The 25,993-nt window shown below is 44.8% G+C and overlaps 1 protein-coding gene across 9 annotated transcripts in view; it reads left to right on the forward strand.

Annotated features, from left to right (window-relative positions):
- MYRI (myosin VIIA and Rab interacting protein) overlaps window positions 1–25,993 on the forward strand; it is a 412,711-nt gene that overhangs the window by 312,819 nt on the left and 73,899 nt on the right. For 6 of the 9 annotated variants that reach the window (XM_011738813.3, XM_011738816.3, XM_011738815.3 and 3 more), the window contains 5 exons: window positions 5,094–5,174; window positions 9,219–9,316; window positions 9,532–9,612; window positions 12,320–12,463; window positions 24,632–24,785. In XM_011738813.3, the coding sequence (XP_011737115.1) occupies window positions 5,094–5,174; window positions 9,219–9,316; window positions 9,532–9,612; window positions 12,320–12,463; window positions 24,632–24,785 (558 nt within the window). The remainder of the gene's footprint in view (window positions 1–5,093; window positions 5,175–9,218; window positions 9,317–9,531; window positions 9,613–12,319; window positions 12,464–24,631; window positions 24,786–25,993) is intronic. The other 3 variants (XM_011738817.3, XM_071091469.1, XM_071091468.1) reach the window with 1 other exon arrangement.

Here is a 25,993-nt window from a genome sequence, read left to right on the forward strand (position 1 = left end):
ATGGCCCAGAAGCTGATGTGGTGGGAGAGTGAGAAAAGTGTCCGCTTCCTCCCAGGAAACTTGAAGGATGAATTTTTTTTTTACCTGTGCTGTTTTTATACAGTTGAGACAACCAAGTTCATTGGAATGAGAAATTATATTCTTTAGTCCTATTAGATCAGCCAGTAGAAAAGAATGGTAGTCAGAATATGGACAGCATGCCTTCCAAAAAGTCTGTTTCTTTCTATCTAGTGGCAGATTTTTTTTTTTTTTTATCACTTGGCTAACACAGGTAAATGCTTTTTATCCATGAGAAACAAGGAAGAAATCTAATTTGGAGCTTTTTCACCATCATTATTTTACGTCATTTTCTCAATAGAGTCTTTGGTTGTGTCTTACCTAAAAATATGCCAGCCACTTAGACAATGGGGAAAATAGAATGGAGGCACTAAACATGGAGAATCATTAGGGTCTTCTGTTGTCATTATTAGAATCTCTGTCTTTCAAACTGCTCAGGAAAGCTATAGCTAAGAGAGCAGTGCTAAAGGTTTCCACATATTATGTTTATCACCATTTCACCAATTTCTCTAAAAGCTCTGTAGGAATGGAGGCAAAGAAGAAATAAAGCTTAAAAGTCATACTGTTAGCAGTTTTTCAACCCAGAGAGAGATCTGAAGAAGGTCCATGAATAGAATCGGCTCACTCATTTGCATCCCATCCTCCTTTCCTCTCTTGTACATCCTCGGGTATGCTGAATATGCCCCCTTTAAATGTCAACAAATTCAGATCTCGTAGGTGTTCTTTACCACTTAATGCACATTGAGGAATAAAGCAAACATGTGGAAAACCCTGTAGAATAGAGCAGAATTTTTATTTCCTTCCCTTTCTCTCTAAGTCTCCACAAGTGGAGAAGGCAGGCATGAATCGCAAGTGGGCTAGTATTGCAGGGCTTTGAAATTTACAAGGATCAGTTTCAAAGGAGAATTCTTTGCTAAGAATAAATATCTGCCCTGATTGAAGCAGCTTTAGGTGCTGGGCCCTCTGTGATTCACCACTTTCTTCATCTGAGCCTCAATCACAGCACTTATCACATATCACATTGCATTCAGGATTACACAGCTGCCTCTCCTGCCAGACTGTGATATGCAGGTGGTAGCTTGTTTATCTGTGTTCTCAAAGCGTGGCTCAAGGCCTGGCACATCTTATATCCTCATTATTGTACTAGTTCAACCTTAAAAGCATTTTATGGGGCCAGGCATGGTGGCTTATGCTTGTAATCCCAATATTTTGGGAGGCTGAGTCAGGAGGATCACTTGAGACCAGGAGTTCAAGACCAGCGTGGGCAACATAGCATGATCCTGTCTCTACAAAAAAAAAAAAAAAAAATTAAATTAAATTAAATTAGCCAGATGTGGTGGCATGCACCTGTCCTTTGAGCTACTTGGGAGACTGAGGTGGGAAGATCACTTGAGCCCAGGAGGTTGAGGCTGCAGTGAGCCATGATTGTGCCACTGCACTCCAGCCTGGGTGACAGAGAAAGACCCTGTCCAAAAACAAAGCATTTTATGGATACCAAGCCGCTTCATAGAAATATGATAATCAGTTGCTTTAATACTATTCATATCTCTATTTAAGTGAAGATTTCTTCTGGAGAAACATGAAGACAGGCAGACAGGAGACAATTTATGAGATGGTACTCAAATATAGAAAGCCATGGTCATAAAACAACGAGATCTATTCTACAAGCTACATAGGAAATTTAGTTACACTTCAAGTAGGGAGAAATCTTCCAGGGCTTAAGTAGCCTCCTGGTTGTGTGAGATGACTCAAGAGCCATTCATTAGCTTTTGCTTGTTACCCAATACCCTTTGTAGGTTTGTCATCTGCCATCCTCGATTCATGACTACACATTAGAATCGCCAAGGGTACTTTGAAAAAAACCTTCCAATACCCCAAATCATTGTCCACCCCCCATTAATTACTGCTGAATTTCTGGAGGTGGAATCCAGTACACATATTGTTTAAAGTTGCCTGTATTATTCTAAGGTACAGCCAAGACTGAGAACAAGAGCCTCAGCTAGAACTCAGAGTAATTAGTTCAGCAGTGTTCTTCCAACTCTATCTAATGGTACTTATTTTCAGAATTTTAATTGTCAGAACATGATACGCAAAACCTGTATTGCACAAGGCATGTGCTATGCTCCAGGACTCTTAGTATAAAACTCCTTTCACCTATAGAACGTCTTCATTATGCGGACCACGGTAGTTTGCCATAAAACCACTCAATTCAGGTCGGGCACAGTGGCTCACACCTGTAATCCAGCACTTTGGGAGGCTGAGGCGGGCAGATCACGAGGTCAGGAGATCAAGACTATCCTGGCCAACATGGTGAAACCCCGTCTCTACTAAAGTACAAAAAAATTAGCCCAGCGTGGTGGCACTCACCTGTACTCCCAGCCACTTGGGAGGCTGAGGCAGGGGAATCGTTTGAACCTAGGAGGCAGAGGTTGTAGTGAGCCGAGATTGCGCCACTGCACTCCAGCCTGGCAACAGAGCGAGACTCCATCAAATAAATAAATAAATAAATAAATAAATTCATTGAAGATTGCTTCAATCCACAAAATCTCACATATCACCCATCACATACACACCTTGTAGTGCCATCAGTTCCTCAGCAGTGCTCCCAAGCTAACCTTACTCCTTCTCCTGCAGCTCACAGCAGGTGACCAGATTAGCCCTAAAAGAATTCTTATTTGTTTTATCAGACAAATCTAAGATGTATTCATTTATTCAGCAAATATTTACTGAACACCTACTATGTGCCCATCTGGCTTAAGATGTCAGAAGTGAAGAAATGAGCAAGACCCTGCCATTTCAGAGCCAAACTCTAGTGGAGAAGTCAGATAAGTAAATACATTTATAAATGAAATAATGTCCAAAGGTAACGAGTGCTCACATGGCTTCTCTGATAGACCCAGCATGAATTTTTTTTAAATTTAATTTTATTTTAAGTTCCGGGATACATCTGCGGGACGTGCGGGTTTGTTACATAAGTAAACATGTGCCATGGTGGTTCTCTGCACCTATCAACCGACCACCTAGGTATAAGCCCCACATGTATTAGCTATTTATCCTGATGCTCTCCCTCCCCCTGCCACCTTGACAGGCCCCAGTATGCATTGTTCCCCCTGCTGTGTCCATGTGTTGTCACTGTTCAGCTCCCATTTATAAGTGAGAACAGAGAACACAATATGACATTTTTAACAGTTATCCTAAAAGAAGCACTACATGAAAAAGGTAAAAGTTGCCATTATTAATATACTTAATCTTCAGACAATTGGATAAATAATATGTGGTTTTATTTAGTGTTAGACAAATAAATGGGAAAAATAAACCTTGCTTTTATTATCATTCTATATCTAATTTTGACATGATTCTTAAAGAGTTCTATTGCTTCGTCTGGGATTTGATGGACAAATGTGGTTTTCTAAAAATGCTGAGCCACATGAAATTAGAGTTTCCGCCAACTCATGAAAAATAGTGGCTTCATGTCTTCTGGCTGTTTAGCCCATGCTTTCCAGAACAATTCAGCCCCTTTCTGCCCTTGAAAGAAAATCACATCATCCTAAATGACACCAACGCTCCCACCTCCAAATTTAAAAGGGAAACAGAAAGAGAAGTGTTTTACTAGAAGATTTAAAGTCATACAAAACTAGGGCTTGTCCTCTGGTGAGGTCAGTCTTCCAAAGACTTTTTCACATCTCCCTTCCCCTTATGTTTCCCATGGCCTTCCCCATCCTCTCAGCAGGCAACCTCAAATCTTCCCTCCTATGGCCTACAGGGCATGCCAGGCAGGGACTTGCCCCTGCATGCAGCTGCAGTGGGAGTGCTGTCTGCCTTCTCTGTTGCCTCCTGCTCCCCCTTGGTCTTGCATCTTGATATCCCTCTCACCTTCCAGGAAAGTCTAAAGTTCACTTCTTGCTTATTCAATCTCTGTCTTTACTGGGATTTATAAACACACCCAAGTCTCTCCTGTTTTCTAAACCCCTCCTTGACTGCATTTTCCTCCACTCATTGTCCTGCCATCCTCTTTCCCATCACAGGTCAACTTAAAAAAGTGAGCTGCATTCAGAGCTTCCATTGTCTGCCCTTCCTCAGTCTACACTCACCTTCTCCCCCTTCCAAGCTATTCTCCACACAGCAGCCACAGTGCACTTTTAGAGGCACAGATCTTACCAGGTCGTCTCTGTGAAACCTTTAAGGGCTTCACATAGTGGTTGAGATAAAGATCCAAACACTGATGTGGCCACCATGACCTGCATGGCCTGTGTCCCCAGGTCACCTCACCAGAGCTGCTTTTTCTCTCTGCAGCCCTGACACGCTGACTCTCATTTAGGCCTTCAGATACACCCTTTGCTCCCAGGACCAGTCTCTGTGCAAGCTGTTTGCTGTGCCCTGTATGTTCTCCCACTCCCTACACCCTTTGGCTGATTCTTCACTGCTTAGGTCCGTCTTCCCTGCTGAACACTTTCAGTGGGCTGTGAACCGTCCCATCAAAGCACTTAACCTATCTATAATTTCATATGTATTTTTATAAGCATTTGATTAATGAATTTCCCACATGAGAATCTCATGCTTGTCAGGGTGGGGTGGGGGCAGGTTTAACTTTGCTCATCAGTGTGCCCCTAATACCTAGGCTGAAGCCAGGCACCTACTGATGCTCATAGACTATTTGCTGGATGAATAAATAAATTCTAGATGCAGCCATGCCAAGCCACACAACCAGTAATTTGCAGGTCCAGGAATTGACCTCACATTTCTCAGACTTTAGTCTATTGTTCTGTCTTTGACTCCATATTGCCTGCAAAGAAGGTATGGGAAGAAAGTTGGGGTTGGTAGCAATGCTGCACCAGAAATCAGTGTGAGAAGAAAAAAGCAATGGGTCAAAAATGTTAGCATTATTGTGGGAACTCATGAGTCCCTAAACCTATTTGCAAGGCTAACAACCCAAGTGTGTAATAGCAGTCTGCCAGTTCAGTGACACAGGGCATCAGTGTTCACTGAAGACCTTTGATAATCATATTCATTCTCTTCTCCCACTCCTACCCTGCCAGGAGGAAGCCTTTTTGAGTCAAACCTGGAGAATGAAGGAAGCATTTCTGGCAGTGATTCAACATTTTATAGGCAGTCAGAAGGTAAATTTGCTTAAGAGTTTACAGCTACTGGGAAGTTGGAGGAATAGAAACACCTACAGGTACAGGTACTGCCAGGGCCCGCCAGGTGCATTGTTACCCAGATGCAACTATCTACTACTAGGTGTGAGTCTCCCTGGGTCACTTATTATTGCCAATTGCATGAATCCATCATATGGCCATCCAAAGTGTGGCCAAGGGAACAGCATTCATTCCCAACCATGGATACTTTACAGTCAACTAGTAAATATTCTTCTGGAGTTGGAACATATCAATCAACCCACTCACTTGTGCATCTCTTATTAAAATATTCCCTTAAAGAAGGTATCATTTACTGATTAAATTCTACTTTTTTATACCAATATAATTGCCCCCTTAGAGCAGTGGTTAAAAGCAAAACAAACTTCTAATTTCAAATAAAACTTTATCACTTCAATTCTTTGTCTGAAGTAATGGACATTGATAATCAGTGCCCCCTGAATTGCCTTCCTCCTGTGACCCCCACAGCTCATCTGTACCCTCTATTCTCTCTTTGGGGGCTGTGATGGTTAATTTTGTGTGTCAAAATTAACTGGGCTAAGGGATGCCCAGATAGCTGGTAAATCTTTATTTCTAGGTTTGTCTGTGAAGGTATTTCTGGAAGAGAATAGCATTTGAATCATAGACTGAGAAAAGAAGATCTACCCTCATCAGTATAAGTAGGTGTCATCCAATCCATTGAAAGCCCAGATAGAACTGAAATGCAGAGGAAAGGTGAATTTACTGTCCCTCTTCTGAAGCTGGGACATCCATCTTCACCTGCCCTCAGACATCAGAGCTTCTGATTCTTGGGCCTTCTAACTCAGGACTTAAACCAGCAGCTCCCCCATTCCACAGCCCTTCACATTTGGACTGAATTATACCACTGCTCTTATGGGTCTCCAGCTTGCACACAGCATATCATGGAACTTCTCAGCCTCCTTCATCACATGAGCCAATTCCCATCATAGATCTCCTATTTTATATCTATATATATCCCATTGATTCTGTTTCTCTGAAGAACCCTAATACAGGTGCCTTCTCATGAAAATTCTGTCCACTGTTATCCTTATTACCTGCAGCTCCTCCATAGGTTACCACACACCATTGTACGACCTCAAGTGCACCTCCATTTGCTGCTGAGCCAGAAATGCCCAACCTTGATTTCATCCCAGAGTTCTAGGCTCAGATTTCTAATGCTTGGCCATTAGCACCTGAAGATCCTATAGGGTTCTTAACCCCAACTTGTCCTAGTCAAGCTCTTTAGCCACTTAGGTCCACCAGTGAGAGATATGTTTCCTTCAGTCCCTCTCCTCATTTCCCCCAAGCTACAAAAGTACTTGTCAGCCGTGTTTTCAATCTTACCCTTTTCTCTCCATTCTAAACCCCTATCCTTCATACCTCTCTGCCCGAAACTCTCTGGTATTAGTGTTAATTTCAGTGGCCATCTGTATCAGCAGGGTTCTCCAATACACTAAATATATATGTATGTACATGCACACACACACACACACACACACAGATTCCTTTTAAGGAATTGGCTCATGCAGTTGCAGGGGACTGGCAAGCCCCAAACATACAGGGTAGGCCAGCAGGTTGAAAACTCAGACAGGAGTTGCTGCTTCAGGCTTCAAGCTGAATTTCTCCTCTAGGAAACTTCAGTTTTTGCTCTTAAGGCCTTTCAAAGGATTGAATAAGACAAACCCACATTGTGGAGGACAACTCTTACGTGAAGTCAACTGATTGTAGATGTTAACGACATCTAAAGAATACCTTCACGGTAACACCTGGACTAGTGTTTGATTAAATAACTGGGTACTATAGCCTAGCCACATTGACACATTGACCATCCCACCATCTAGCTGGTCTTCTGAACTTTGGCCACTTTACCTTCTTAATCTTACCCCCAACCCTTGCCAACCTTTCTCTCTGAAACACTGACCTGAACCTTCACTTTTTACCCAGAGTTCCACATCACTTTCATCTAAGAATTATAATCATAGCATCCAAAGCCTTCCTAGTTACAGCTCCAGGTGCCTACCTTCCAGGAGTCTACACGGATAGTTATGCATGTCTCTTAGTGGTTACTTATATGTCTAATCACCCAATATCTTGGAAGGTACATGAAAGCATGGACTCAGCTTGTCCATCAGGTTGTCACTGGGGCCATCACAGAGCCTAGCACACAAACGGTACTCAGTAAACATTTGTTTGATTCAACAAAAATTTGTACTATTTTCTGTGAAAAATACGTTGGTGACTATCTTGAAGAAGAGAGGGGGGAGATACAGTGTCTACCACCAGGGAGCTCTTAGTGTGTGTGATGACAATTTATATCATGTAGGCTCTAGTTATCAAAACATTGGAAAGACTGTGCTACCTGGTGGTGTGCAGAGCCCTGGGCCGAGCTGCCCCTATGTGGCTCTATCATGACTGTCATAGCTGGCTTGTGACATACTCATCAGCTAGCTAGATCACTTTGACCTTAAGTGGATTGTTTAGAGACTTTATTATGTTTGCCAAATGATACTTTCTGTCTACATCTGTGTCCTTAAGAGTCTAAGAAGCTTGAATTATTTTTTAATTGAGTAGTTAATGAATTGATGTATTCATACCCTGTTTCATTCCACAAAGAATTTTCAACAGCTTACAGGAGATTTGCATGTGTTAAATAATATATGAGTAGGAGACGATAAATGGAAACAGGAGTTTGAAATTGGGGAAAAGGAGACCCAGGTACCCAGCCCTTGCTGACCTACATTCCTGCATGTGATGTGACTTGGACTTCTAGGGAAAACTAAGAGAAGGATGATAGAAATTCTCACAAGTAAGAAGCTAAAATCTAGGATCTCAAGGGAAACAGAACTTTTCCCAGCACTTAGCTCCAAAAAGAACTCTTCACTTGGGGAAGTCCTTTATTTTCTCTCATTTGTTGCCATGTCTTAAAAAAAAAATGTCCACTAAAAATATGGTAACACGATATTTTTAAATCATGTTAGCTTGTATTCGTGTCAGTTTTGTGATTAAAATCAAGGGCTTTGAATTGGAAGGAATTTGGAATGGAATCCAAATTCAAATTCAAAGGAATTGGAATCCAACTGGATTCAAATCTTAGCCTTCTTGTCTTGCTGTGTACCTTGGGTGAGTTATTTAACCACTCTGTGCTTGAAATTTACCATCTGTAAAATTGTACCTATATGGCACCTACTTACCACTGGATTTTTGACAGAATTAACTGTGATCATGTATGTGAAACTCTGGGCCTGGGGCCTGCCATGTGGCTATGGCCAATGTTGTTAATACTGGTTGATAGTCTAAAAAATTAAACCATAGAGTTTATATCTGCACTAAGTCATATGCACAGCCCAATGTCCTTAGTACATTTAATAACATTTCCCCATCATCACAATAATACATTATATGGACAAAATAAAGCATAATCTTTATCTGAGAAAGTGGATGAAGAACCATTATTTCCTTATATTAAGCCCTTTTGTTCAGTCATCTTTAAGCCACTCTGTGTGCTTGGACCAGTGCTTCATTTTTGTATGATCATATTCATACAACAATGAATGTGATCAATTCTCGTTCTCTGAAAGTGACCTGTGGGAAGGGGCCGGGGCATGGAGCCTTTCTGGATGATGAAAGCAAGCCCAGAACCTGGGACAGACCTCAAGCAAAGGGTGAGGCTGAAGGGATTTGGGAAGATTTGTTAGAGGAGGAATTTTGGGGCCAAGCCTTGGGGTCCATGGGAACCAGCTCAGTTATGGAGCACGAGACTAGGAGGGAGGAGGAATGAGACAGCAGGCATGAAATAATCAAATAATTTGTTGCATATGGGGCTCGGGATGTGAATGATGCATGGGAGGCAGTTGTGAGGCAGGTGGAAAGGGCGAGGGCTTTGTGCGCTATGGTAAGCAGCTGAGAACTTATCCCAGAGCCCTTGAAGAATTTAAGCAGAAGAGCTTGAACAGTCATTTTACTCATCATTCCCTTTTAGAAATGCTCTTTGTTCTGTTTCCTGTCTAGGACATAGTGTGATGGACACCTTGGCTGTGGCCCTACGGGTGGCTGAAGAGGCCATTGAGGAAGCAATTTCCAAAGCAGAAGCATATGGGGACAGCCTGGTAGGACCCCTCCTGCTCCTCTCTGTGGGGGGAGGTGTGGGTTGGGGTCCTGGCTGCCAGGAGAAAGTGCAGATTGTCAGGAAATCAGTGTCTCAGCAGCTCTGACTAGAGCAGGGCCCTCCCTCTGCTTTTGTGGTCAGGATTCTCCTTGCAAAGTGATTGCCGAGTCAACCCAAGTCCACCCACAGCACACAGCCATTCTCTTCCCTCCGCAGGACAAGCAAAACGAAGCCAGTTACCTGCGGGACCACAAGGAGGAGCTAACCGAGGAACTGGCCACGACAATCTTGCAGAAGGTAGGTGGGCCCTGGCAGTGGGATGGCTGCAGTTTCCTGGCTGGGCCCGGAGTAGGGACTCTGGCAAGTAGCAGATGAAACATGAGGAGTGTCTCTGGTACTGTATCTTCTGTGCCTTCTCACTTTAGCCTTTTGTGCCCTGCGGACCCATGTAGAGGGAATGTATTGCACTGCTCTGCAGTCACTCCTGCTAGCTCCGTGCCCTATGCTGTCCCTTGCACAGTGTACCTGTCAATTACTTCTGAGAAACCAAGCACCCCAAAACTCTGTGGCTTCTGACAAGGATCTTTCTGTCTTCCACAACCAATTCTCCAGCACCAACTGAGAACTGAAATTCCATTCAGATACTAACTTCTTCCTGCAGTTAGTGCAGACCCCACATTTAAGGGCCCAGTCCCACAAGACTGCCACTACTTCAGACACCAGCCACAAGTTTCAGGTATCCCCAAGCCACCACACTTCTCCTTACCCTGCTACAAATTTGGGAGTTTCCACGACCCTGGACCCTCAATTCAATGATTTGCTAGAACTCACAGAACTCAGAAAACTGCTTTACTTACCATTACCAGTTTAAAATAAAGGGTACAGGTGAACGGCCAGATGAAGAGATACAGAGAGCAGCAGGGTCTGGGGACAGGATGTACAGAGCTCCCATGCCCTCTCTGTGAACATCACTCCACCAACACATCGATGTATGTACCAACTAGGAATGTTTCTGTGCCTTGTTGCATCAGAGTTTTTAGCCAGGTTTCAGTATGTAGGCATGATTGATTAAATGATTGATTACCTGATTGAACGCACTCTCTAGTCTTTCTGCTCCGAGCCCTCTAATCATGCACTGTAGTTGGCTTTTCTGGCAACCTGCCGCCATCCTGAAGTTATCTAGGGACCTCACCTTGAATCACCTTGTTAGTATAACAAAGACACTCCTAACACTCGAATCATTGCAAATGTTTTTTGAAACTGTGCCAGGAAATGGGGACAAAGACCAAATACAGACGCCCCTGAACTTACAGTGGATGGGGTTAAGTCCAGATAGTAACCCCATCCTAAGTTGAAGGTATCAGAAGTCAAAATGCATTCAATACACCTAACATACTCTTAATATATCCTAGCTTAGCCTAGCCTATCGTAGATGTACTCAGAACTTGCATTAGCATATAACAGGTCAGAATCATCTAACTCAAAGCCTATTTTATAATAGTGTTTAATAGCTCATATAATTTATGGAATGCCGTCCTGAATACACAGCGCTTTCCTACCATCGTAAAGTCCAAAAATCCTAAGTCAAGGACTATCTGTATATATGTTTTGTTATGCCACAATTTACTTCTTGCTCACACATCTGCAGTGGCTGCACTTCCAGCTGTGGGTTGGGACAAAGTCGGCTGCAGCATGTTCACTCTGGGTCCCAACTGAGGGCACATCAGCTGCCTGTGGCCATGACAGGAGCACAAGCCAGCAAGAGGAAGCACACAGTGCTTATTAAGGCCGAGGCTTAGCTCTGGCTTACAGTTACTGACTCCCTCCTCTCATCTCATTGGCCAGAGCAAGTCACACATCGAGTCCAAAGCCAAGGGCTGGGATGTAGAATCTCCCTATACTAGGAGGGTCTGCAGAGTCACACAACAAAGTGCTGTATGCAGGAAGTGTTGAAAAACTTCAGTCTTCCCTTTTGGTCACAATAATTCATATCCCTTCCATATGCCAAGTAGACTCACCACACCCAAAGACCCCCAAATGTCTCATCCCATCACAATTCAAAGTACATTTGATCCAATTTTAGCTCCTTTTTAGCTGGAGATCTGTAAACTAAGCAAACGAATGATCTCCGCCCCATGGACCCAACATGCAATGTTTGAAGAGGGACAAAGAGACAGCACTGGCCCCACCTACCTGCAGAGGGGAAGAATGGGAGGCACTGGGGGTCACTGGTCCTCAGCAATTCTGAAATCCTGCTGGGCAACATGGCTGGGTCTCCACCCTGCCAGGGGAGATGGCACCTCAGTTCATTGTTCTCTGGGCTCTCAACCTCCCTTTTTATCCTCCTGTCTGGCCTAAAGGAACATTGAAGAATATGCCCATCTTGGTGGCTTAGCACATTTCTTGACTGCTTCCTGCCTATAGGAAGTTGAAAGCCCAGAGACCTTGGTACAGATGGACTCACTAGGTCCAAATGACTGTGCAAATGAGCTGGATCTGGAGCCATTCTGGTGACTCTTGATGTCTAGCCCCTTGATAGGGCTTCCAGATGCTTCCTAAAGTCAGGACTTACAACCAGAGGCTCTGGGTTTGAAATCCAGCTCCACCATTTATGAGCTGTGTAGCCTTATCCAATAACTTAGTGTCTCTGAGCCTGTTTCCTCATCTATAAAATGGAAAGAATTACAGTATGTACCTTCTAGAATTAAGTGAGGTAGAGCTTACACAATACCTAACGTGAGGTCTGAAACATGCTAGGCACTTAATAAACAGAAGAAGCTGTTAACATCATAAAAGGATTATTTGCAAACTGTAGAATGCTTAGTATGTTCAAGGCTATAGTTGTACTGGTTTCTCATAGAGCAGATTTGAAACAGCCTAGTGTTCTGTTGACATTAAGCTTGTAAGTGGCTGAAAAAATATTCCAAAGATGGTCCCAGTTACCCCAGATAGCATCAGGAGGCCTCTCTAATAACTTGCCCCTTTTTTGTCCTCCCCTCCCCAGATTATACGAAAACAGAAGAGCAAAAGTGAGCAGCAAGTGGAAGAAGAGCCAGGATGGCCACATCCCCAGAGTGGCAGCACAAAAGTGGCAAATGAAGGGACCTCAGCATCCCCTGGAGGCCACCGCACTCCTGCTGCCCTCTGGGTAAGTCCCCAAGAAGTGCTGGCCTATCCTCCACATGTGCAAGTCTGGGGCGCACATTTAACCCTCTGTAGTTGAATCAGGTGGCCACTGGCCAGGGTAAAATTTCAAAAGGATGGGGAGCGAAATTGAAAGAGAAAGTGAGTGTGTGTCAGGGGCCAGGAGGGTAAGAGAGGAGAGAAAAACACAAATGGTCTATTGACAATTATAGAAATAGATTTTACACAGAGACCAATTTAGGAAACATACAAATGCTGATAGGCTGCATTTTTTTTTCATTCTGAAAAGAATTAGTACTGAGTCCAGTGGGGAGAAATAACTTTATAAGGACCGTGTGTATTCTTATAACCTAGATTGCTTGCTTTATTGAAACTGAAAAGTGACCACGAGAAAATTGCCACTGCTATTTCAACCACCAAAATGGTCACATCTGGACACAGGAAGTCACAGTGTGGAGCCAACCTTTCTGTCTGTCACCTTGAGTCACAGAGCTCAGTGGTCTTCCCACGACCCAGGGGTTTGGTGCTGCTCCTGTCTGCAGTAGAGTTGCTGAGCCTGTCACATCCATTGTTACTGGTTTGAGTAAGCCCAGTTGAGAATGTGCAAAGTGCTGGGGAAGGAGCTGGGTGGGGTAGGATCTGCAAGAAACCAAGGGACTGGCCAGTAGGGCTCTGGTTCTGCTAGATATAGGTGCTCACAGTCTGGGACAGGGCAGCACACAGGTGCACTTCAAAACTGGAAAGTTAGGCATGGGAAAGGCAAGGCCAGGGGCGTACCCCATCCCCACTGGGAGTCCAGTGGCATTCATCCCTGCATGAGCAGATTAAAACAAGGGTGTGCAAAGCAGCACATGGTAGACTTGCAGTCCACAAGGGATCAGCATAGGTCACCTACATAAACTCCCTTGTCCTCGCCAACTGCCAGATGCACAGGGGTTACAAGGAGTATCTTTATGGCTTTATCAGAGATTAAACTTCATTGATTTATCAGCAGAACCTTTCTTTGTCAACATGCTGTCAGCTTGTTTTACTGCTGCTGTCATGCGTATGCTCAGCACCAAGGAGAACAAAACAAATAGAAGACTCCATGCCCACCCTCCAGAGCTTTATAATCTGGTTAGCAAGGCAGGAGGGGACACGGGTAAGGCTGGTAAAAAAAAAAAAAAAAAAAAAAAAAAGAGATAATGGGAGACAGTTCATCATTGGGTGCTGAGTTGAAAGATTAAGAATGGAAATGGATTTGGAATTCAGACAAGGGGCCTTTCCAGCAAGGAGTGGAAAGGGATCCTCCTGGATGGAGCAGGGGAGCAAAAGTCCTTCAAATAGCCTGTCACTCAGACTGGTCACAAAATCAGAGCTGCAGTTCCTGGGCTCAGGCTGCAGGCATGACATCACCTTGCATTTGGGGTCTTTCTGAAATATTTTCTGCAAACTCAAAGTATCAAGTCTTGGGGAGTTCCAGAAAGTGGAAATTCCCACAGCACCCCAGACTCAACCATGAGTCAATGAGTCAGAGGCAAGAACAGAGAGCTTGGGCTCTGTCTCTGCCACTCCTGGGGTAGGATTCTGGACTTGCCCTTGACTAGGTATGAGACCTTGAACAACTGTTTAGTTTCCTGTCTGTAAAATGGAAATAATAAGACCTGCCCTAAAGGATGGCTCTGAGGATTCCTTGTGTGGCCAGCACAGTCTTTATTGAGCTTCCACTATGTGCAAGGTACTGTGCTAGGTGCTTGTATTAGTTTGTTCTTGTGCTGCTAATAAAGATGTACCCAATACTGGGTAATTTATAAAGGAAAGAGGTTTGACTCATGGTTCCACATGACTAGGGAGGCCACACAAGTGAAGGAGGAACAAAGTCACATCTTATGTGGTGGCAAGCAAGAGAGCATGTGCAGGGGAACTCCCTTTTATAAAACCATCAGATCTCATGAGACTTATTCACTATCACAAGAACAGCATGGGAAAGACCTGCCCACATGATTCTATTACCTTCCATCAGGTCCCTCCCACGACATGTGGGAATTATGGAAGCTACAATTCAAGACAAGTTTTGGGTGGGGCCCCGCCAGGCCATATCAGTGCTACAGAGACAGTGGTCTCTGCAGATACAGCAGACTCCACCATCTAATGGTGAAACATGAGGAGTGCCATAAACAAGTAAATAACAACAACAACAACAAAAAACACAGGGGTATGTATTTCAGGAATTGTCATCAAGGGGATGGAGGGGAGGGAGTGCTGGGGACAGGTAGATGCTTGGTTAGGGAGCTGTCAGGGAAAATCATTTTTAGGAGATGACATGAAACCAAGACTTGAAAGATGAGAGGTCTGGGAGCAGTAAGAGGAAGGGCACTACTACAGGGGGAATGATGTGTGTGGAGGCTCTGAGCAGGAAGGAACTTAGTATGTTCAAGAAATAGAATAGTGGTTATGTGGCTAGAAAATGGGGTAAGGGGCACAGTGGCAGTGGCAGGTGACTAAATGAGACGTGGACATAGTTATTGCTCTATTATTAACTTATTTCTACATTTTGAAATAAGGGTGACTATATCTTCAAGGTATCCCCTATGAGTTATGAGCTGTACTTCACTGTGTTTTGGACAGCAAGGCTCCAGGCCCAGAGAGCAGAGCTGTTGGCGTATCACTTACTCACCTGCTCCAATTCCCAGAGCACCTGCTGCCACCAGCCCAACCCCACTGTGGGTCCTCACCAGTGCCCTCTCCCCTTCCTTCCCACACACAGCCAGATGGCATCAGCTTGCTTCTCTTCTAAGATATCAACTCACCCATTAGAACATTTCCATCCACTCACTGCATCTTGGGGCTGTCTCATTCTTCCTTTATCAGAAGCTGAAAGCTCTTTCTCTGACCCTGTCTCATTTCCCCTTGCACTAAAAAGACCTCACTCCCCAGAAACAGACCTTTCCTGATTCTTCCTATTGGCATCAGGTGACTGCAGTTCTGCACAGTAACTAAAATTCTCACGTAAATCCGGTGAACAGAGAGGCATGGGAAGGGGGTCATCACAGAAAGCTTGAATAGTAATGTTAATAATGGAGTGATAGTCAGGTATCTATAGTAATAACACAGGAACAATACCTTTTCTTTATATAAATTTTATATGCAGCGGGCTTTCACACATTGTTTCCTTAGCTCCACATATGAGCACCCTGCATTGTCCCCATTTTACAAAGGAGTAAACTGAATCATAGCTACCCCAAGCCACTGGAACTAAGTGATTGCAGGTCTCCTGGTTCTGAGCATTTCCTACACTCCGTTGTCTCCTGTTCCCTTGGGAAGCTCCGGACATGGAATGCCTGCTTCCCCACCAGATGGTGGCTGGATCTCCTTGTCATGCATATGGTTAAAACTGGACATAGTGCCCCTCCCACCTCCTAGAGACCAGAGATGCTCTGTGTATCATTAGAGATGTAGGACAGTGGGCTCTTGTATCATAAGCCAAAACAGTGGGCACAACAGTGATGACAGCCAATAGTGTTCCCGTTTCAGCAGCAGGACAGCAGAGGGATTTCATCCACACTCCTCAGCCAAGCACTGGCTGAAAGCAGCTTCAAATAAACAACCATGACCCTTCCCAAGGGAAATCTCCCGCTTGGCTCATCAGCTCACTGGAATGAACTCAGTCCACCCAGGACACAGGCGTGGCCACCGGCTGTTTTCACTGAGGAAGACATTTAGAGGCACAAGCCAGAGTCTCATGGGATTTCCCTTTGGTTTACTAAAACAAATACCTCTCAGGATTTTATTTGTTTTGTCAGAAAAAAATCTGTCTTGCCAAACGCCGGCCTCCTGCACAGCATAACTCATGGCTATGATTTGACATCAATGTAAAGAGAACTTAAGCATTTGTTTTTTTGAAGCAAATAGAGGAATATGATTTATTTTGAGATTTTTATATAAAAATGGGGCCTAATGGAAGCCCCACCCTGAATGTAACATATCTTTTGAATTTCCATATGCAGTACTTCGCAAGATATGTCCACCTCCCCCCAGCTTGAATCCACCTTTTAGGGAGGGAGGTGGGAGAGAACTGTGCGGCTGTAGCTTGGGAAAGCACCATCAAGGATACTGACACATACCCTTGGGTGAGCACCTCTCTTGGCATAACAGTGTAACCACCCAGATCATATGCCTGGCAGGGGTGCAGGCACCTTACAGGAGCAACAAGGTTATCAGCTGGCTCTTTGTTACTGCAACCTTCATCTTTATCTTAGACATTTGATCAAGGAGACTCCCTCCTGTCCTCTCCCTGTGAGTTCACACTATCCCGTGATTTTCAATATGTAAACAGCATACTTTTGTCAATAGTATCAGGAAGGAAGAAGTATATGCTCTGTCTTCCCCCTGTTCATACTTACACTCATGGGGAGCTGCCCCAAGCGAAGAAGCCTGAATCTGAGAGTAAAGAGAAATCTGTTATGCACTCAGCTAGGTCCCGGACACAATTTTCCCTTGAGAAGCCACTATTATCAGCCCCTTCACGATTGTCTGTGGTCACATGTGCTCTGGATTTTCCACAGCTCAGCACCGGGTGTGTAGTAGGCATCTTGCAGTACAGGTCCATGGCGGTTGATGGCCGAACAAGTCTATTAGCGGGACTATAATGGAGACCTGGACTTGAACCTTTCCCTTCAGGTTTCCAGGATACCCGTGGAGGAGGAAGAGTGTACGAATTAAGGTTCCAGCAAAAACACTGGGATCCATACCCTCATAAATCATCATTTTTAGTACCTGACTTGGTTTAAAGACAAGCACTGTGATTAGAGCTTTTAAAACATGTTATTGGAGGCCAGGTGCAGTGGCTCATGCCTATAATCCCAGCGCTTTGGGAGGTCAAGGCGGGTGGATCACAAGGTCAGGAGATTGAGACCATTCTGGCTAACACGGTATAACCCCATCTCTATTAAAAATACAAAAAATTAGCCGAGCATAGTGGCGGGCACCTGTAGTCCCTGCTACTCGGGGGACTGAGGGAGGAGAATGGTGTGAACCCGGGAGGTGGAGATCACGCCACTGCACTCCAGCTTGGGCGACAGAGCGAGACTCTGTCTCAAAAAAAAAAAAAAAGTTATTGGGATGGAGAGCTTGCACTGTCCCAACTGTGGTGATAAGAATGCATTAAGTCTTAATTCATTGGCTCATTTAGAAAGGCCTATACTAAGTCCTAGCCTGAACACCACCAATACTTGAAGTGGTGAAACAGATACTCATCTGTCCCCATTGGGCTTCAGTCATCTACATTTAAGAGGACAAGCTGAGGTGACCCACAGAACCCACGCTGGCCAGCTCAGGAAGATGAGCCACAGATACCCCAACAGCAATGACAGGAAATGACCTGGATCCTCCCCTGACCTTATTCCCACTTCTCTTCATCCCTCCCTCCTTTTGTGCTTGCCTCTGGCCTGCTGCCCTCCCTTCCCATTCTCAGACTTCCATTGGGTGTGGTTCCCCATGTCTTGCCCCCCGATGGCACTGGCCTGACTTTCCTTGGGCAGGAACCCTCTCACCAGTACCATAGCAGGGCCAGCCTGGTGCCCACCAGGGGTGACACATATGGTAGACAGGGTCAGCTTTCTCAAATGCTGTATACAGCATGGCTGGGCAGACTCATGTAGGCTAAGCCACTCCTTTACCTGGCCCTAATATCCTATGATGAAAAAGCCTGTGCCAGGAGAGTGAACCCAAATTTCAGACCACTGGTCTAGGACTTAAGTCCAAGAGTTAATTTCAGGTCCAAGAGTTAGGACCCAAAAGGGACTGACCCTGGCCAAAGCCACTATATGGCACACCTCTGGGAACCCCCATTCATATGGAATACAATGCTATTAGTGCCCCCTGGGGATGTGTAGCTGCTGCCGAGGCAAGGAATGTGAGAAACAACCATTGGTTGAGGACCATGCACTATGTTTGCACATCACATGTGATTTCTTTTAATCCTGGCCACAACATAAGGACATATATTATTAGACCAATTTTATGGATGAAGAAACTGAGCCTAGAGCATTAACATAACTTGCCTAAAGTCATACAGGTAGTAATAAGTGGGGCCAGAATTTGAGTATCTCTTTCCTGCTCCAAAACTGTTGGTCAAGTTTCTTCCTCTCTAAAATGAGATCAGTAGTTCAGTGATCTCCACGGTCCCTTTCAGCTGAGAGGTTCTGAGGCTGCACTGTTCAGTATGGTGGCTAAAAGCCACAAGTGACTATTTTTTTCTTTTTTTTTTTTTTTACAAGTGACTATTTTAATGTAAATTAAATAAAACTAAAAATCTAGTTCTTTGGTCACACTGGCCACATTTCAGGTGCTCAGGTGCACCAGTGCCTGCCTGGTGGTGACTATGTTAGACAGTGCAGATGTAGAACATTTCCATCATCCATCAAGTTGTATTTGCACAGCACTGGTCTAGGGATTTAGATAAAGAAGAAGAGATGAACAAACGGCACAAAAGCAGAAATACAAGGCCAGGTACATGGCTCATGCCTATAATCCTGGCACTTTGGGAGGCTGAGGTGGGAGGATTGTTTGAGGCTAGGAATTCGAGACCAGCCTGGGCAATACAGTGAGACCCCATCTCTACAAAAAATAAAAATAAAAATTAGCTGGGTGGGCTGGGCACAGTGGCTCACGCCTGTAATCCCAGCACTTTGGGAGGCTGAGGCGGGTGGATCACCTGAGGTCAGTAGTTCAAGATCAGCCTGACCAACATAGTGAAACCCTGTCTCTACTAAAAATACAAAAAATTAGCTGGGTGTGGTGGTGGGCACCTGTAATCCCAGCTACTAGGGAGGCTGAGGTAGGAGAATTGCTTGAACCCAGGAGGCGGAGGTTGCAGTGAGCCAAGATCACACCATTGCACTGCAGTCTGGGCAACAAGAGCGAAATTCCATTTCAAAAAAAAAAAAAAATTAGCTGGGCATCGCGGTGCATGCCTGGGGAAAATGAGGTGGGAGGATCCTTTGAGCCCAGGAAGTCAAGGCTGCAGTGAGCTATGATTGCACCACTGCACTCCAGCCTGGGCAACAGAGCAAGACCCTGTCTAAAAAATAAAAATAAAAATAAATAAATATATATATATATATATATATTTATATATATATATGCCTGGACACAAACCAATGGGCTGAGTTTCGGTTCTTGGGTACTTCAGAGAACATAGCTCTCCCACCTTTCCTCAAGCTGTTCTCACCCTGGACACTCATCTGCATCACCTGCCCAAGCCCTGCTTTAAGGGTCTTGATGCAAGGGGTCTGGGGTGGAGCCAGGGCTTCCATATTACCAGAAGCCCCTGAGTGATGCTGACAGGATGCCAGGCTTAAGGATGGTATCTTTATAATATCTTGAGACAGAATCCTGACCTACAGGCTGTGGAGGGCCCTAAACCTGTGGCCTCCTGATAGGGCCTCCCCTTTTTCAATTTTCCAAAGACCCAGACACCTTTGGCTTAAGAAATAACCATGCAGAATCCCCAAAACCCATCAGCACCAGTGCTTAGGCTTGACTGCAAAACCCAAACTTAATTCTTCCCCATCCAGATGGGATTTCTCATCTATTCTCTTGGAAGAAGGTTCGGTGTGAATGCTCCATTTTTAATTTCCTCCCTCATTGTGTGCTCTCTGCCAGTATGGGGGTCAGTGCGACCTGGCTTTCAAAACCTTAAGATGCAATATCCTAGAAGGCACCAGTGTGGGTGTTATAATTCATTTCATGCCTCTTTGGGTGCATGCAAATAAAAAGGCCTCTCTGTAATAATATTGTGATGTTATTGTAATGATGATGGTGACACCAGGGACCAGATACTTACTGTGTGCCCAGTGACTAAGATGAATCTGTCTGGCTTTCTCTGTTCTCCTGTCTTTTGTCCCTTCCTATTTTCTCAGCCTTTTCCCTTTGTCTCTGTCATTTCCTTCCTCATATTCCTTCTCTCTTTTGAATGGCCATAGTATAGGACTAAAGTACTTTTTATCATTGCTATAATTATCGGAATGAATTTAATACTTACATCTGACCCTAAAAACACAAAGCAAAGCCGTGTCTCAGTTATGTATACATACGACCACTCTTCTTGATTTGTCCTCAAATCTTTGATACTAAAAACATTCTCTCCCTGTTTTTTATTGTGGGCTCTTTGAGAGCAAAGACTATTTTAAAGCTGTGGTTGGTGCCACAGGGAGCCTGTCCCGTTGGTGATAATCATAGCAATCATAACAACAATCTATGGTTCCAACAGATATAAGTAGAACACATTGCTGCTGCCCACACAGGAGATGCAGCTACTGCAAAGAATGGTGTACCAAAAGTAACTGATGATCACACTGGGTGTTTTGCCCAGAGCTTCGGGACCGGTTGGTTCAGATGGCAAGTCCTGCTGGGCTGGGGCACATTAACCAGGAGTGCATTTTCCCAGGCTTGCAGCAAAGGCTGTCAGGCACACACCAAGAAAGCATGGAGGAGCATCAAATTGGAATCAGTCAGACCCGAGCTCAACCCTTGCCTTACCCTTGGCCATCCATATGCTTTGGGCAAGTTATTCAATCCTGACTCTGTTTACTCAATCAAGTTGAGTGAGAGAACGGTTACACCGGCTCAGTGGTAACACTTAATAAATGCTCTTATTTGGCTAATATTTATTGAATGCTTTCTCTGTGCTATGCATGATACTGATCCCTTAACATGAGGAAACTGAGGCTTAGAACAGTTAAAGTTTTTCCAGGATCCCACATAGCAAGAGGAGGAGCTGGCATTTACCCACTACCAAATGTATCACCCATAAGCTAATGCCCAAGGAGTTAAGAGGAAGGGCCTCTCTGAAAGCCCAAATTCTCAAGTTCATCAATGCAAAGGATTGCTGATGTGCCAACATTCCTGGATCCATGGACTCCCCCTACAGCTCCCTTGCACAGATGTTCAGACACTATAACTCAGACCAGTCCTTTCAGTCACCAGCCCTGCGTCTTCTGTGTACCCTAGAATAAGTAAGACAAGCGGAGGCTGTGGGTAGGAAAGAAAAGTGGGCACAGAGGGCTCAGCCAGGGTTATAAGCCAGCGTAATAAACAAATAAATTACTCCTCTCTGGCTGAACTAGCTGGTGAGTAAAAGCATTGTTGTGGTGCCCTCTGCTGGGCGTGTGTTGCTTGTAATGAATTTGTGGCAGAACCACACCTGGGTCTCAGAACTGTCTTTTCCACCTTGGCTGGAGACTGTAGGCCACCAGTGGCCTAGAACCTGTTGGAGACAGCTCTGTTGAGCCTTTTGTGGTTGTCAGGGTATAGTTTTTTTCTAGTGTGGAACAATGACTTGCCTGAAATAGACTATCTTTATAGCCTGGCATTCCCTACTCTCTGCTATTGGGACCAGAGAGGGACTTTTCATTTGTTAGTCTTGGCTTTTGTAGGGAATGGGGGAGAATTTTTGTCCCATAAGAAAGGACCCCAGCCACCATATATACACACAAGTCTGAGTCACTGCAAAATGAAATATTAAGTATTGTTTCCCCCCAAACTTGTATTCAGTGATTTACAGTGAGAAGCTTATAGATATTTTTTAAAGGCTAGATACAGTAAATGGCTTCTGTGAGGCTGTAATAATATTGCATCTGGCAACTAGACTGTCAGCTTCATAAGGGCCAGCACTGTGTCTTAGAGCCTATAAATTCAGTCACAAACATGCAACCAAGGATCTCAAACAAAAGGCCATCCCTGCCCTCATGGAGTTCATTGTGTGTGGAAGACACAGCAAGTCAGTGCACAACTATAACGGTGTGGACAGAGCTGTGTTATCACACAGGAGGAGAAACCTAGCCAATCCCAATGTACACCAGGGCCAAGGGTGTGTCCCTCTTGATACGTGGAAGTTTGCCAGAGAATGATGTTTTCCTTCGTTTTTAATAACTTCACTTGCCAGTTGACTATCATCCTCAATCTCTGTCTTCTCTGAAAGCTGCTCATTTTCTGGCAGATATTTAGCAAAATCACAGAATGGCTGTGAATTCCCAGCCCCATGAACACCTTGGGTGTTGTCAAGCTGCATCATCCAAACTGCTCTGGACACTCGGGGCAGGGTCAGTGCTTGCTATGCCCTCAGAATGAAAGAGATGACACTCAGCCAAAAGCCACTGCACTTGTGTGTTAGCTTGGCTCTCCTTCAAGTCAAACCTTGCTCTCCAGGATGTAAGTGTAGATGACAATGGGCTCCTTTTTCTTTCTTTCTCTTACTCCCTAATTTTGTGGAAGAAATTGGAAAAAAATTAGGCACTTTGAAAAACTCATTTTGTAACCATTCACTCGATAGCACACATTCATTGATTTCCAATTCTGTACCAGTTACTGTGCCAGAGGCTACAGATGTCACCGCTAAAAGAACATTACCCTCAGTTGCTCCACAGTCTAATGGGGGCCCCAGGCCAGAAGAGAGATGTTTTCAAGAGTGCGGTAAAACATAAGTATCGAAGAAGCCCATGACCCCCAGCCCAGCTTGGGGAAGGGGGCAATTGGTAGATTTCCCACAGGCCATGGCCTGCTTGAACTGAGCCTTATCAACACACAGTATCTTGAGGAACTGATAAGACAGGGAGAGCTCATCACCTCTGGGTTGTGTTAACCTATGACCATTGCAACGAAAGGCAGGTCTGGAGGCCCATCATGCTCTCTTCTCTGTATTTGAAGGGATGGGAGCAGGTTGTAACACTTGGTTCATAGCTTAGCTTAAGCCCACCTTCCTCCTAGATCACCCCCAGGTCTCATGGGGGAAGTAAAGGTTTCCTACAACTCTTTCTGAATCAGAACTGGCCTGCATTACCACTCTCCAACAGAGTGTACCAGACGCCCTGTATGTGAGGGGTCCTGGGTCCTAGCCTGGCCTGCGATAATGGGGATGCTGAATTTTGATCCTCATCTAGCTCTGTGTCTTTCCTCAGACTGGTCCAGAGTCCTTAGGAGGCAAGGCCATTGAGTGCATCTTCCTCTTCCAACCTCTAATCTTAAAGCTCAGTGTTGTCACCCAAGTATCCTGTGCTCATTTTTGCCATATTTCTTTCTTTGTTATTCTCTCATACCTTTTTTTAAAGCTACCATTATCATACAGTTTACTGTGAGTGCAGGGCAAGATTAAGTTTCCACATCTCTCAAGGAATTAAGTCACTTGGCCAAGGTAGTGTAGCCAAGGTGGTCATGGAGCCCAGGCACGGCTGACTCCTGGGTGCAGCTCCAAAGCACCCCATGGCCCTGCCCACAGCTCTTCTCTGAGAGAGCTTGCCTTTGTCTCCTAGTCTAGGTACCTGTGGGAGAGAGAAAGGCGAGGAAATGAGCACGCTTTGCACTGGGGCAGAAGGGAGTAGGGGCTGCTGGTGCTGATGTCAACCAGCAGGGGGAAGCCCACTGCAAAGGGGCTTGAGCTTCTGATCAGTACTTTGTTTAATACTGTAATCATAGATGCTTTCAGTGGCTTTGTGAATATACCCTTTCCTTCCTAATATTACCAATGTAAAAAGAGTAAAATAACCAGTAAAATATCATTCCTTCATTAAATGGCAAAGGAAAACTTTAGTCTCGTTCTCTTTGATAAAATTCTCTATACAACATTTGAGCATCACAATACAACATATTATATATATATAATTCAATTTGAATTTGTTCCTGTCAGTCACTTGAATTTCCATTTCTGCCACTTATCCTTAGGTTAGAGTTTTTTTCCTTCCTTTAATTTAGGAGATACATGGGAATATATTGTAATAGTCTCGTGCTGTGGATGGATCATACCTTGCTCTGGGATCTCTTCAGGTTTGGAGATCTTTGAGGAGAAGATGCTTTCCATTTTGCACACTCGAGAGCAACTCATCACGCACAGTTGGCCTTGAGAAATATTGGCCGCAAGAGGGGTGGATAAGAAAGAGCCGTATGAGAGCTGGCCCCATAAAATTCCACTACATCTCATTCATTCTACTAGGCCTGGCTGACTTGCAAGGGAATAAACATTTGTACCATTACCTGGCATTATACACTGATTTGCAGCTTTTAAGGCTCACATGAAAAGAGCCATTACCATTAAACATGTTTTCTCCATGCTGTACAACGTCTGCCCCCAAAAGGTGAAGGCATACCTCCCAGGTGTTGTACTTATGAGCTCACCCCTTCCCCTCTTTTCTTTCCACAGCGGTCCCAGTCTGCCTTCTCAATCACTGCAGAAGAAGCCCTGAAGACCCCTCCAGCGGAGGCTGCATCGAGGCAGCCAAGGGACCAAGGCCAACACTCAAGAGCAGAGTCTGCTCTGCCCAGCTGGAAGAGCGTGGACAGGCTGGATGAAACAAGTAACTGTTTTAAGCAGCATCTAGTTGGTCTGTGGGTTTCAAAAGGCTTCTCAGCTGTTGCATGGCCACTCAGCTCCTCTTCCCATAAGTCTGAACTGGTGTGTGTCCCTCTGGGCCACCACGTCATGAGGTCTCCAGCACAACACACAATATATAACGTGGTCATGTTCTCCACTCAGGCAGTTTTCCTAGCTGCTCTGGCAGGATGAAGGCTCTCAGGGTGTCATCATATTCTATGCTCTGTGCTGAGACCTGTGGGATGGGGGGGCGGCGGTGGGGAGGCTCCTGGACAAGTGTGTTCACATCACTCCACTGCACACCCACTTCAGCTACCTGTTCTATGTGGACTAGGAGAATGTGTCTTATGTAGGCCAGGAACATTAAACTACCCTCTCATGGCATTTCAACTTTCAAAGGGATTTGGGTCCCACCAAATTTGGGTCTGTAGGTCTGGTTTTAAAGATATCCTTTCTGAAACTGGATACATTAGTTAGGGTAGCATATGCCACTATAACAAGTAAACTGAATATCTAAGCGGCTTAATGCAATAATTTTCTTTTTCATTACACAACAGTGCAGTACAAGTACCCCTGGCCTGTGGGAAGCCTTCAGAGGCCAAAGTACAAGGTTCCGACTTTGTGACTCTATCATCCTCCAGGGCCTTTGAGTCTTTTATGGGCTCATCCACATTCAGACAGCAGATGGAGGAAGGGAGAATGGAGAAGGCAGGGACCTGCTTCTTAACCATCTCAGCAGGGAGAGCTCACACCACTTTCACTCCCAACCTGTGGACAGGAACTGGTCGCCTGGCCCCACCTCAATGCAGGAGGCCCTGAAAAATGGCATCCTGGCCAGGCAGATGAATACCAGTAACATGGCTGGGTCATGAAAGAGTCTTTGGTGGGCAATTGTCTATCCCTGCCTAAGGGACGTCCTGAGGACGGCATTGCTATTTGCTTGTGCCTCTGCTCTTCCTGCTTCCTCCCCCTAGAATGTCCTGCCTCTACATGGGACAAGTCAGCTTGCTTCTTTAGAGACTCTTCAACATGTATGGCACGTGGTCCTTTGTAAAGCTGTTGAGTCATGTAATCCCTCAAAATGAAGGGGCTCAAATGAACTGAGTCATTTTCCTAAAGTCTCATATCAGAAGACTTTAAGGTGCTTGGACCCATCACCGTGGGTGATGGCCGAGGGCCATGAAGTCCCTG

The sequence above is a fragment of the Macaca nemestrina genome, chromosome 2 (genome assembly GCF_043159975.1).
Source record: "Macaca nemestrina isolate mMacNem1 chromosome 2, mMacNem.hap1, whole genome shotgun sequence".
NCBI lineage: Eukaryota > Metazoa > Chordata > Mammalia > Primates > Cercopithecidae > Macaca > Macaca nemestrina.